General features: G+C 41.1%; 1 protein-coding gene across 7 annotated transcripts in view; it reads left to right on the forward strand.

Moving 5' to 3' along the window:
- Positions 1-12,328, forward strand: part of mark3a (MAP/microtubule affinity-regulating kinase 3a) — a 105,964-nt gene that overhangs the window by 42,761 nt on the left and 50,875 nt on the right. For all 7 annotated transcript variants that reach the window (XM_069916492.1, XM_069916494.1, XM_069916493.1 and 4 more), the window contains exons 7-8: positions 5,931-5,987; positions 10,424-10,660. In XM_069916492.1, the coding sequence (XP_069772593.1) occupies positions 5,931-5,987; positions 10,424-10,660 (294 nt within the window). The remainder of the gene's footprint in view (positions 1-5,930; positions 5,988-10,423; positions 10,661-12,328) is intronic.

A 12,328-nucleotide genomic window follows, 5' to 3' on the forward strand; every position in this document is an offset into this window, starting at 1 on the left:
TGAGCTAATACTTGTGACAATTTGGATTAACGATCTGTCCATTTAATGATATTTGGACATTGCTTACAAGCACACAAAAAAATTTTTTTAATGTCCTTTCATGTTGTACATATGCATATACATTTCGTTATATAGTAACATTCAAGAAATCAACCCCCTCAAATCTGAAGACCAGCTGAGCAAGCAAAAATGTTATCATGGTTTTAAGGAAAAGTATAAAATTCTAAAATGGTCCAATAGCTTGGATCTCAGTGAGAACATTGTGATGAAGTATTCAAATCTTGGTACATAACATCTGTTCTCAAAATAAATGGTGCTTAACCTACTTACCTACCTTAACATTTCTATTTCTTTGTTTCAATTTTCCAGGGTGTATTCTATTGTTCAGGGCTTGATCTTGTATTTTCTTGTTCTCTATCTGCATTCAGATTTGTATGTTGGATTTTACCCTTTTCTTTAAATATTTAGTTAAAGCTTAGTTTCTGTCAAAGTTGCTGTACGTTTTTTAAAAAAAAGTTCAATTATTCTTCAGTAAAACATGAAAACTAATCTCTCTCCCCCTGGCACCTTACCCTGTAGCCACAGGAGGTGCCACATTTGCTCCCACACCTGCTACCTCACCACAGACCATGAGCCCAAAAAGGCCTTTCAAGTGAAGAACACTTCAATTTTGTATCTCCAGGATTGATTTACTGTATCCGGTGCTCCCTTTGTGGACTTCTCTACGTTGGAGAGACTGGGTACAGACTGGGAGATTTCTTCACTGAGCACCTTCGCTCTATCTACACCAGTGACACGGACCTCCCAGTGGCCAACCATTTCAGTTCTGCGTAATCTTCCCGTACTTGTGTCTGTCCATGGCTTCATGTACTATCCATCAACACCACCCATAAATTGGAAGAGCAACACCTGATTTTTCAAGTGGGCACTCTCCAGCTGGATGCCATTTACATTGACTTTTCTGCTTTCTGCTAACCTGCTCCCCTTTCTCCCTCCCTTCCCCCATCAGCTCCCTACCCTCATCCTTCTCTATTCACCTACCATCCCTCCATCCCTTGCTTTCTGTTGTGCCCTCCCTCCCTTCTCCACCTATTACCTCCTGACTTTGCGACCATACTTCCCATTATCCTTTTATTCAGACGCCTGCTAACATTTTTCCTTATCTTGGTGAGGGGCTCCAAGCCTGAAACACCAGTAATGTAATTTTATCTTGGCTATATAAAGGACACTGTTTGACCTGCTGAGTTTCTCCACCATTGTATATTTACTTCAATTATTCCTTGCATCCTTTTTAATCAAAAATAATATAAATATGCCACCATCATCTTTATGAATGTAGAACCCCTCAATAAATTTGTAACCAATTAGCATCTTTTTTTTGCTGATCTGGAAAAGGCTAGCGTTTCAGTGAACGCTGAAATCAGCATTTTTTAATTATAGCTTGGAAGTAATCAACTTGGGTAATGTTGTCTGATTTTATTCAATGTCTTAGTTACGTTGTAAAAAACACAAAGCCGGAGAAACTCAGCAGATGAAGCAGTGTCCTTTATATTTTCTTTGGCTTGGCTTCGCGGACGAAGATTTATGGAGGGGGTAAAAAGTCCACGTCAGCTGCAGGCTCGTTTGTGGCTGACCAGTCCGATGCGGGACAGGCAGACACGATTGCAGCGGTTGCAAGGGAAAATTGGTTGGTTGGGGTTGGGTTTTTCCTCCTTTGCCTTTTGTCAGTGAGGTGGGCTCTGCGGTCTTCTTCAAAGGAGGCTGCTGCCCGCCAAACTGTGAGGCGCCAAGATGCACGGTTTGAGGCGTTTTCAGCCCACTGGCGGTGGTCAATGTGGCAGGCACCAAGAGATTTCTTTAGGCAGTCCTTGTACCTTTTCTTTGGTGCACCTCTGTCACGGTGGCCAGTGGAGAGCTCGCCATATAATACGATCTTGGGAAGGCGATGGTCCTCCATTCTGGAGACGTGACCCATCCAGCGCAGCTGGATCTTCAGCAGCGTGGACTCGATGCTGTCGACCTCTGCCATCTCGAGTACCTCGACGTTAGGGGTGTGAGCGCTCCAATGGATGTTGAGGATGGAGCGGAGACAACGCTGGTGGAAGCGTTCTAGGAGCCGTAGGTGGTGCCGGTAGAGGACCCATGATTCGGAGCCGAACAGGAGTGTGGGTATGACAACGGCTCTGTATACGCTTAACTTTGTAAGGTTTTTCAGTTGGTTGTTTTTCCAGACTCTTTTGTGTAGTCTTCCAAAGGTGCTATTTGCCTTGGCGAGTCTGTTGTCTATCTCATTGTCGATCCTTGCATCTGATGAAATGGTGCAGCCGAGATAGGTAAACTGGTTGACCGTTTTGAGTTTTGTGTGCCCGATGGAGATGTGGGGGGGCTGGTAGTCATGGTGGGGAGCTGGCTGATGGAAGACCTCAGTTTTCTTCAGGCTGACTTCCAGGCCAAACATTTTGGCAGTTTCCGCAAAGCAGGACGTCAAGCGCTGAAGAGCTGGCTCTGAATGGGCAACTAAAGCAGCATCATCTGCAAAGAGTAGTTCACGGACAAGTTTCTCTTGTGTCTTGGTGTGAGCTTGCAGGCGCCTCAGATTGAAGAGACTGCCATCCGTGCGGTACCGGATGTAAACAGCGTCTTCATTGTTGGGGTCTTTCATAGCTTGGTTCAGCATCATGCTGAAGAAGATTGAAAAGAGGGTTGGTGCGAGAACACAGCCTTGCTTCACGCCATTGTTAATGGAGAAGGTTTCAGAGAGCTCATTGCTGTATCTGACCCGACCTTGTTGGTTTTCGTGCAGTTGGATAATCATGTTGAGGAGCCTCGCCAAACGAACACAGCTCAGCGCGGACATTGGCGACTTCAGGGGTGTCTACGAGGCTCTAAAGGCTGTGTACGGCCCCTCACCCCAAGTCCAAAGCCCGCTGCGCAGCTCAGACGGCAAAGTCCTCCTCAGCGACAAGATCTCCATCCTCAACCGATGGTCAGAACACTTCCAATCTCTTTTCAGTACCAACCGCTCAGTCCAAGATTCCGCCCTGCTCCAGCTCCCTCAACAGCCCCTAAGGCTAGAGCTGTATGAGGTTCCCACCCTGGATGAGACATATAAGGCAATCGAACAACTGAAAAGTGGCAAAGCAGCAGGTATGGATGGAATCCCCCCAGAAGTCTGGAAGGCTGGCGGCAAAACTCTGCATGCCAAACTGCATGAGTTTTTCAAGCTTTGTTGGGACCAAGGTAAACTGCCTCAGGATCTTCGTGATGCCACCATCATCACCCTGTACAAAAACAAAGGCGAGAAATCAGACTGCTCAAACTACAGGGGAATCACGTTGCTCTCCATTGCAGGCAAAATCTTCGCTAGGATTCTACTAAATAGAATAATACCTAGTGTCGCCGAGAATATTCTCCCAGAATCACAGTGCGGCTTTCGCGCAAACAGAGGAACCACTGACATGGTCTTTGCCCTCAGACAGCTCCAAGAAAAGTGCAGAGAACAAAACAAAAGACTCTACATCACCTTTGTTGACCTCACCAAAGCCTTCGACACCGTGAGCAGGAGAGGGCTTTGGCAAATACTAGAGCGCATCGGATGTCCCCCAAAGTTCCTCAACATGATTGTCCTTTATATAGCAAAGATAAAAATATGTAACTGATATTTTGGGCTGGAGCCCTTCATCAAGGTATGGGAAAATGTTAGTAGGCACCCGAACAAAAGAGTAGGGGTGGTCACAAGGCATGAGATGATGGGTGGAGAAGGGACGGAGGAGACAGCAGAGATCAAGGGGAGGAGGGATGGCTAGGTGAAGGGAGGGAGAAGAACTGGGAAGGGAGGAGGAAAGCAGGTTAGCAAAAACGGGAAAAGTCGATGTTAATGCCATCTGACTGGAATGCCCAGACGGAAAATCAGGTGTTTTTTCGCCAATTTATAGGTGGTCTTGATGGGACCGCACATAAGGTCATGGACAGACATGTGAGAATGCGAGTGTGACACAGAACTGAAATGGTTGGCTACTGGAAGGTCTCTGTTACTGTTGCGGATGGAGTGAAAGTGCTCACCAAAGCAATCTCCCAATTTGCGCCCAGTCTCTCCGATGTAGAGAAGGCCACGAAGGGACCACTGGATGCGGTAATCAATTCTCTGGATACACAAGTGAAGTGTTGCTTCATTTGAAAGGCCTGTTTTGGGCCCCAGACCGAGGTGAGGGAGGAGGTGAAGGCGCAAATGTGGCAGCTTCTGTGGCCAAAGGGAAAGGTGCAGGGGTGAGATTGGTGGGAGGAATGAGTTCACACGGGAGTCACCGAGAGATGGTCCCTACGGAAGGCAGAGAGGGGAGAAGAGGGCAAGATGTGTCTGGTGGTGGGATCCTGTTGTAAGTGCTGGAAATTTTGGAGGATAATGTGTTGGATGTGTAGGGTGGAGGTGTGTTCTATGTTTGTTACATCTGGGGGAAGAGGGGCCAAGGCAGATGAGTGGGAAATGGAGATGCGGTGAGGGCTGAGTTGTCACCACATTTGTGGAAGAAGCCAGACATTTCAGAGGAACTGGACTGAAAGATCCCACCTTGAGAGCAGGAGCGGCAGAGATGGAGAAATTGAAAGAAAGGGATAGAATCCTTTCAGGGGACAGGGTGTGAGGAAATGTAGTCAAAGTAGTTGTGGGAGTTGGTAGGTTTGTAATTGTCTCCCAAGATGGAGATAGAGAGATCCAGAAAGGGGAGAGTGTTGTCGCAAATTGACCTGGTGAGTTTGAGATTGTAGTAGAAATTGGCCATGAAGTGGATGAAGCTAAAAGTGCATCGTGAGTGCATGAGGCAGCCCCGATTTATAGTCAGCGATATTCCGGAGGAAGAATTGAGGGGTCTTGCCTGTGTAGACTTGCAGCATGGATTGCTCCACAAGCAGGCAGGCATAGCTGGGATCTGTGCAGGTACTCATGGTTACTCCTTTGATTTGGAGGAAGTGTGATGAGTTGAAGGAGAAGTTTAAATTGAGGACAAGTTCTGCCAGGAGGAAGAAGGTGGTGGTAGTTGAGAATAACTGGGAGGGTAGTCACCCTCTACCACCACCTATCACCCTCTACCATCACCATCTTCTGCCTGGGAGATCTTGTCCTCACCTTAAACAACTTCTCCTCACTTTACACCTCAGCTATCTTTTACACCTCTCTATTCTGGGAAAAATATTGTCTATTTATCTTATCTATGCCCATCATGATTTGGTACACCTCCGTAATGTCACCCTTCAGTCTCCTGTACTCCAGGGAAAATTATCCTTATGCTGTCTCCTTTTAATTCAAGCCTATGGAGGAAAAACCCAACACCCAACCCCAACCCACCAATTTTCCCTTGCAACCGCTGCAACCGTGTCTGCCTGTCCCGCATCGGACTTGTCAGCCACAAACGAGCCTGCAGCTGACGTGGACATTACCCCTCCATAAATCTTCGTCCGCGAAGCCAAGCCAAAGAAAGATGGTCCAAGTAATGTTCTCATGATTCTATTTTGCATCCTTTCCAGCTTCATAATATTCTTTCTATAGCCAGGTGACCAGAATACTTAGCAATGTCTTTGTACGGCTACAAGTCCCAAGTCCTGTACTCAATAGCCTGGTTGATGAAAGCAAGCATGACAAACCATCCTGTCCATCTGTGTCACTCTTTTCAGGGAAACTGTTTCTGTGTCTGTTTGATTATATTAGATAAATAATAACAGATATTAATCGTAATTACTGTGTTTTGAATTTTTTAAATCCGATTTGCCTGTTTCTTGTTTTTAACATAACAAGAGTAGACCATTGAACTTGTCCTGCTATTCAATAAAGATTATGGCTGATCTGGTCATGGACTCAAATCCACCTACCTGCCTTTTCCCCGTAACCCCTTAATTCCTCCACTATCTATCTAATTGTGTCTTTTCTTTTGTAATAGATCGTATCAGCAGTCCAGTACTGTCATCAAAAGCAAATTGTACACCGAGATCTTAAGGTGGGTCCGACCAGAATATCACTCATGCCATCGTAATCTGTTTATTGTCAAATATGGAGCCAAAGATCATTTTTAAATTCTAAATTTTAATGTAAAATCTTTCAATTAAACCCATGTTCTTTCTCTTCATATTTAAAAGGAATAATAAATTACCATAATGATTCTTAAATGGTTTCTTTTCTGCTTTTTCTCTTTTTTTGAGCTTTCAAAAGCTGTTATAAGGGTGTAACCAATTTGTATGTTTAATTTAGGATGCACATTCTCTCTCTAGTCACCTTGATAAAGCTTCAACATAAAACAATGTGTACTAAACAGCATGCTGAAGGCAACGTTTACAGGATCCAGGACAAATAATCCAAACGAATGGAAGTGGAAGAGAGGGTGACATGAGCACTCATATTTTCATATATTTTCAATCAAAATTCACAGTCACATAATTCACAATCTACAAATTCGCTGATGACACCACCATTGTTAGTTGAATAATGGAAATGATGAGTCAGAATGCAGGAAGGAGATTAAGAACCTGGTTGAGTGGTGCTAGAACTACAGTCATGCTCTTAACATCACCAAGACCCAGGCTTATTGTTGATTTTAGAAAGGAGAGGCTAAGGGCCCACAAATCTATCTGCATTGATGGGAAGTAGGTGGACAAAGAAAGAACCTTCAAGTTCCTGGGAGTCTCTATCTCCAAAAACCTTTCCTGGAGCCAGCATATTGAGGCAATCATGAAGAAAGCACTTCACCACCTCTACTTCCTAAGGTGCGTGAAGAAATTTGGCATGTCGCTGGATACTTGATCAAACTTCCACTGTGGAAGGTATGCTGATTGGTTGCATCGCTGCCTAGTTTAGCAAAACCAGTGTTCAGCAAAGCAGGAATAAATAGTTAAGTCTATCCCGATCTCTGACCTACCATCCATTGCAGATATCTATGTGAGGTGCTGCATCAAGAAGGCAACCATCATCATTAAGGACCTCAATCACCCTGGTTATAGCCTCTTCCCACTGCTCCCTTAAGGCAGAAGGTACAGAAGCCAGAAAAACAGCCCTCTAGGTTCAAGAACAGTTTCTTTCCATTGGCTATCAGACTCTTGCACCTCCCCTTGGTGCATCCATACTGTCTGCACTATTGCAAGTCACTTTTTTGCACTCGGATTATTATGAATTTTTATTTATTTTGTGTATTTATTGTCTTTATTACTTTAGTTCAATTTGTTTAGTATTATAGTTTTTCTTTATAAGCATCTATTTGGCTGCAGCAATTCAGAATTTTGAACATGTGTATATTGTATGATGTGTCTGACAAACTCATCATTATTATTACCAAAACATTTTGAACTTTCATAAGCCAGAAACCCCAAGTGAATGATCCATATCGCAACCTTCTGAAGTTCACCGTCACAGAACCCGTCTATCCTTAAATTGAATGATTTGGATATGCCTAAAAGGGGTTGAGGCATAACATTGTCACGTCTGTAATGCTGAAGATGTGCAATAGAATCAGTTCTGTAGATGCAATACTGTTGTCCTGCCAACAAAAAATTGAATGACCTGCCCTGAAAGCACAAATTCAATATAATTAGTTGCAACCTTATTAGTCTACTCTCAGACTGAGAGATGATGCCATCATGCACATTTTCTCGCCAAAGCCTGCCTCGTGTACATTTCGGGTTTAGCCTCGGGGGAGGGAAAAAAAGGACGAACTAGAAGAATTTAGAAAGAAGTGAGAATGATAAATTATGCTATTGAGGTGAAATTTGACTGAATGCAGCACTAGAAAACCCTAATACAATGGGAAACAGAGAGAAAACTGACCTGTCTGGAGTCATTTATGCAATATTGGAGTCCATTCAGCTCACTGTATCTATTCCAGCCTGTGGGCACCTATTCCTATTATTCCCATCTTCCCCCAGATTGCTCATAGCCTTCTGTGTTCAGGTGATTCGTACCGGTTTGGACACCTCTCAAATACGGTTAGAGACTACTTCCACCACACTCTCTAGCAGTGTATTTTAGGGTCTCACGACACTCTTAGTGAAACAGATATCCTCTAAATCTCTAAATATCTTGCTCTTTATCCTAAATCTGTGCTTTAGTTTATTCACCTCAAAGAAGGAAAAATATTCCTGCAGTATACCCTATCTATATCCCTCATAATTTAGTGTACTTTTGTGTTCCTGTAGAAAATTATTCTCTCAGCAGTAATGCCTTGAGTACACTATCTTTATGCAAGGGAATTATGGTTGTATTGTAGGCAAAAGTTAAAGGGTTGTTTCAATTAACTAGAAACAGATGTTACCTTGTCAGTTATCTTGTATAAATATCAGTAGAAGAGATCGTCTTGTCAGTTTTTTTTAGGTCAATGAACTTCTGCTGAGAACCATCAGCCTACAATTATTTTCATGGTAAATTAATTGTTTACTACATTTTGTGTTAACATTTTGTGTTATATTCTTCTGACTTCCTTCTTCCTTGCTACTGTTGACAAGTTTTTATTAGACTCTACTTTCAATAATAATCAACATGATCAATAATGCTGGTCTTCCTGGTGATGCCCACATCCTATGAACATTTTTTTTAGTTTAATAGTTATCTGTTATTTATTATTACTGTATTAAGAGACCAAGTCTTCCATCTAACTCAGTTTTGTAAAAATTTTTATATGGTTCAGCTATAGCACTCTCATTTATATTGAAAACAGTAAATGCCAAGGATACGCAATTGATTGAGCACAGGTCTGAGATAACTTATTCAGCTGACAGATTTCAACTAATTCTCAATTTAACAGAAATGATTGGTACACACTACTGTTCTGGCTGAAATTTGTTCTATTTCTGCAAATAATGTTGAGGATTGAGATGAATACGTTAGAGAAAAAAAATCTTGTCAAATGTTGATCCTCTTGAGAGGAAGGGAAAGTATCAGATGGTGACATTCTCAAACCTTTCAATCTTTTTAATCTGTATATCAGTATTACCTCTGAAATTATACTGGGAAAAAAATCTTACTACAATGTATACTCTCTCGAGGAAAGATGTACGCTTAACATCCACGATACATCCTGTGAAATAGGACTTTATGCGATTTGGACATTGTGTGAACACCATATTATATACTTAGCAAAACTTTTTAGGATACTGCAATGTACCTGTACAGGTATTGACTTAATAGCCAAGATGCTGTACACATACAGTACTGCATTTCACCCAATATATCTGGCAAGGTAATATATGGGTTAAGTGGGTTAATACTGCACAATACTGTATAATAATGCAGGTACTCATGACATGCGACCTATGCCTATATGACCAAATTTCTAAAAAATATATATAAGAAAAAATATAAAAGTTATGTGTTTTATGTTGTATTTGACAAACTATAACAGATACAGGGCATGTACAAGCCAAAATGTGTGTTCTTTGTTAGTCAGCATCCTGAGGTCCTTAGGCTGGGCATGGCCACCTTGATTCCTATGCACATGCGCGAGTCTTCGGTTGGCGCATGCACAGTGGGTTAGTGTATTGGAGTTCAGTTGGCACATGCTCAAGAGTTAAGGGTACAAATTCATTATTGTCTGGGTGCTTAACTCTCACGCATGTGCCAACTGAACACCAATACTTGACCCACTGCGCATGCGCACAGGAATCAAGATGGCCTCGACCAACCTGTGGACCCCGGGACACTAACTAACAAAGTAAGTATGCACATTTTGGCACTTACATGCCCTGTGTTCCTGTTATAGTTTGTCAATACAACATTTGAATTAAAAAGTTTGCTTTAAGGCTTCCGTACTCCATGCACATGGGCAAAATTCTGCCTTGAGTCCATTTCGAGATACAACCAATTCTTCGGTCCCAATTATGGTCGTAAGTCGGAAAGTACCTGTAATACATTATAAATATACACTACTGTATACATAGGTTAATATGTAATTTGTACGTACCACAATTGGAGCTTGTAGGGTTGGCATAGTGTTGGGTGAGTCCAGAGGCTGTTGCATTTCTGAACTGTACAAGATACTGAATTTGCATTAAATTAAATTTTTTAATTTTTTTCTCTTTTTAAACTTTTATGTGAACTCTTTCCTAGCCTATTTCACACACAATTTAACAGGATCAGGATCATCCCTAACTCTCATGGTTTTAACTTGTAGCTGGTTATGTCCTCTACGTCCCGTTCTCCGATTGGGATTTCTGAACTCGATGATAACCTTAGGGGACCATGGACATATATGCGGTCGGACGTTGCCCGAATGGACGTTATGTGGCCCATGACTGTATTGTGGTTGCTTTAATATGATGTTGTGTTTGAGGTGCAAAGAGAAAAGGCTTATGCTAGTTTAATTTTGAATGCATGGATAAATGGTTTTGGTAATATTTCTACAGAATAATATATTTTCAGTTACTTTATGATTTGCTTTATTTCTTTAACTAGGCTGAAAATCTACTGTTAGATGCTGATATGAATATTAAAATAGCGGATTTTGGGTTCAGCAATGAATTTACAATTGGCAATAAACTGGACACTTTCTGTGGAAGTCCTCCATATGCTGCTCCAGAACTCTTTCAAGGGAAGAAATACGATGGACCTGAAGTAGATGTTTGGAGTTTAGGTGTTATACTTTATACATTAGTTAGTGGCTCATTACCATTTGATGGACAGAACTTGAAGGTAACTTACACATTTGTTATTTAAAAGCTCATCTTGTAAAATAAGTCACTTCAGTAGTTTTTTTGCCATCTTTGAGTTTGACATAAACATCAGCTTTGATTGTTCCAGCAGAAATTTCTACTGTCTGGCCTATTGTAATAACGGTATATTTACAATATTGCATTTATATTTTAAAAAATTGATTAACTGGATGCACTTTTTTTCAGCATTAAACAAAATGGCCAGTAAGCTACTTTATTCAAAAATAATTAGAGATGAGCAAGGAATACTGGTTTTCATTGTGGTGCCCACATCCTGTGAACAAATGTTTTTTAATAGAAATTTAATAGATAATTTATTTATTATTGTGTTATAGGACTAGGTTTTCCATCTAACGCAACTAATGTAAATGTTTTTGTGGTTCAGATATAGTACTAGAATTTAAATTAAAAACAGTTAATGCTAAGATACTGAAATGATCGAGCAGAGGTCTTTAAAGAAGAAATTGAGTTAATTTTATTTTTTTTAAAAGCGCAAGAGAAACTTGGCAGACCACGCAGTATTCTTTATGGACAAGATACATAACCAAGGTTTTAGACCTCAGTAATAAGGGAAGGGGATAGTTCTCTGAATTAAGGGGGGCTGGAGGAAAGGATACGGAGGGATAGGGAAAAAGAGAGAGGACAGGGGCCTAAAATAAGTTGATGTTCATGCCATCTAGTTGTAGAGTGCCCAGTTGGAATATTAAGTGTTGTTACTCAAATATGCAGATGGCCCTGATTTGACAGTGCATAAGGTTTAGACATGAGTCCAGGTTTTGGAGCATCAGCAGCAGGTCAAGGTGTTGGTAATTTCAGATGAGTTGTTAGTTTCTGATAAGCACAAGCCAAGATTTTCTCTTTTACCCTCCCACCCATATCCACTGATGACCTGTAGGCCTGTGTTCCTCCTCCTGCCCCTTCCCCCACCATTTTATTCAGGTTCCTTCCTGCTTTTTGCTTACACCTTGATGAAGAGCGTAGGCATCAAACATTGGCTATGTATCTTTGCCATAAAGAACGCTGCGTGACCTGCTGTATTTCTCTAGTACTTGTGTATTAAACTACAATCACAGTGTCTGCAAATTTTCTTGTTTTACTAATTGAAGTTGATGTTAAGGTGAATGATTTTCATCAGAATTGTTTTTTTTTGCTTTTCAAATATCTGAATTTTCAGTTTGTAAATTCGTACCCCATTTCAGTGATTTAACCACATAATCTTGGCTGTTAGTTTTGAGGGAGTACTTATTGGGGATATCTTTTGGCAATTTTAAGTGAGAGAGAAAATCTCATAAGAATAATAATTGGAAATATTTCTCAGATATCATGGCTAATGCTTCTTCTTATCCTTGTTAAGAAGCTTATCTAAATTTATTCTAATTTCTGTTTGTTGGTCAGTGTTGGCCTCTATATTTCCTATATTACAGCAAGGACCACAATTCAAAAGTAAATTTATTGGGGAGAATTTGAGCAGTTTTTGTGTAGTTATTTTTAAATTGAAAATAATTAAGATGTATACATGTTTATGTACAATTACAAATATAGATATTCCAATTGAATACAAGATGGTCAGGATCTTCTGCTGTCAATGCTCATTGGTGACTTGATGTTGACGCAAATTTCCAAGAATAATCTTGCTTTGAAAATTTGG

The sequence above is a fragment of the Narcine bancroftii genome, chromosome 2, assembly GCF_036971445.1.
Source record: "Narcine bancroftii isolate sNarBan1 chromosome 2, sNarBan1.hap1, whole genome shotgun sequence".
In the NCBI taxonomy this organism is placed as follows: domain Eukaryota; kingdom Metazoa; phylum Chordata; class Chondrichthyes; order Torpediniformes; family Narcinidae; genus Narcine; species Narcine bancroftii.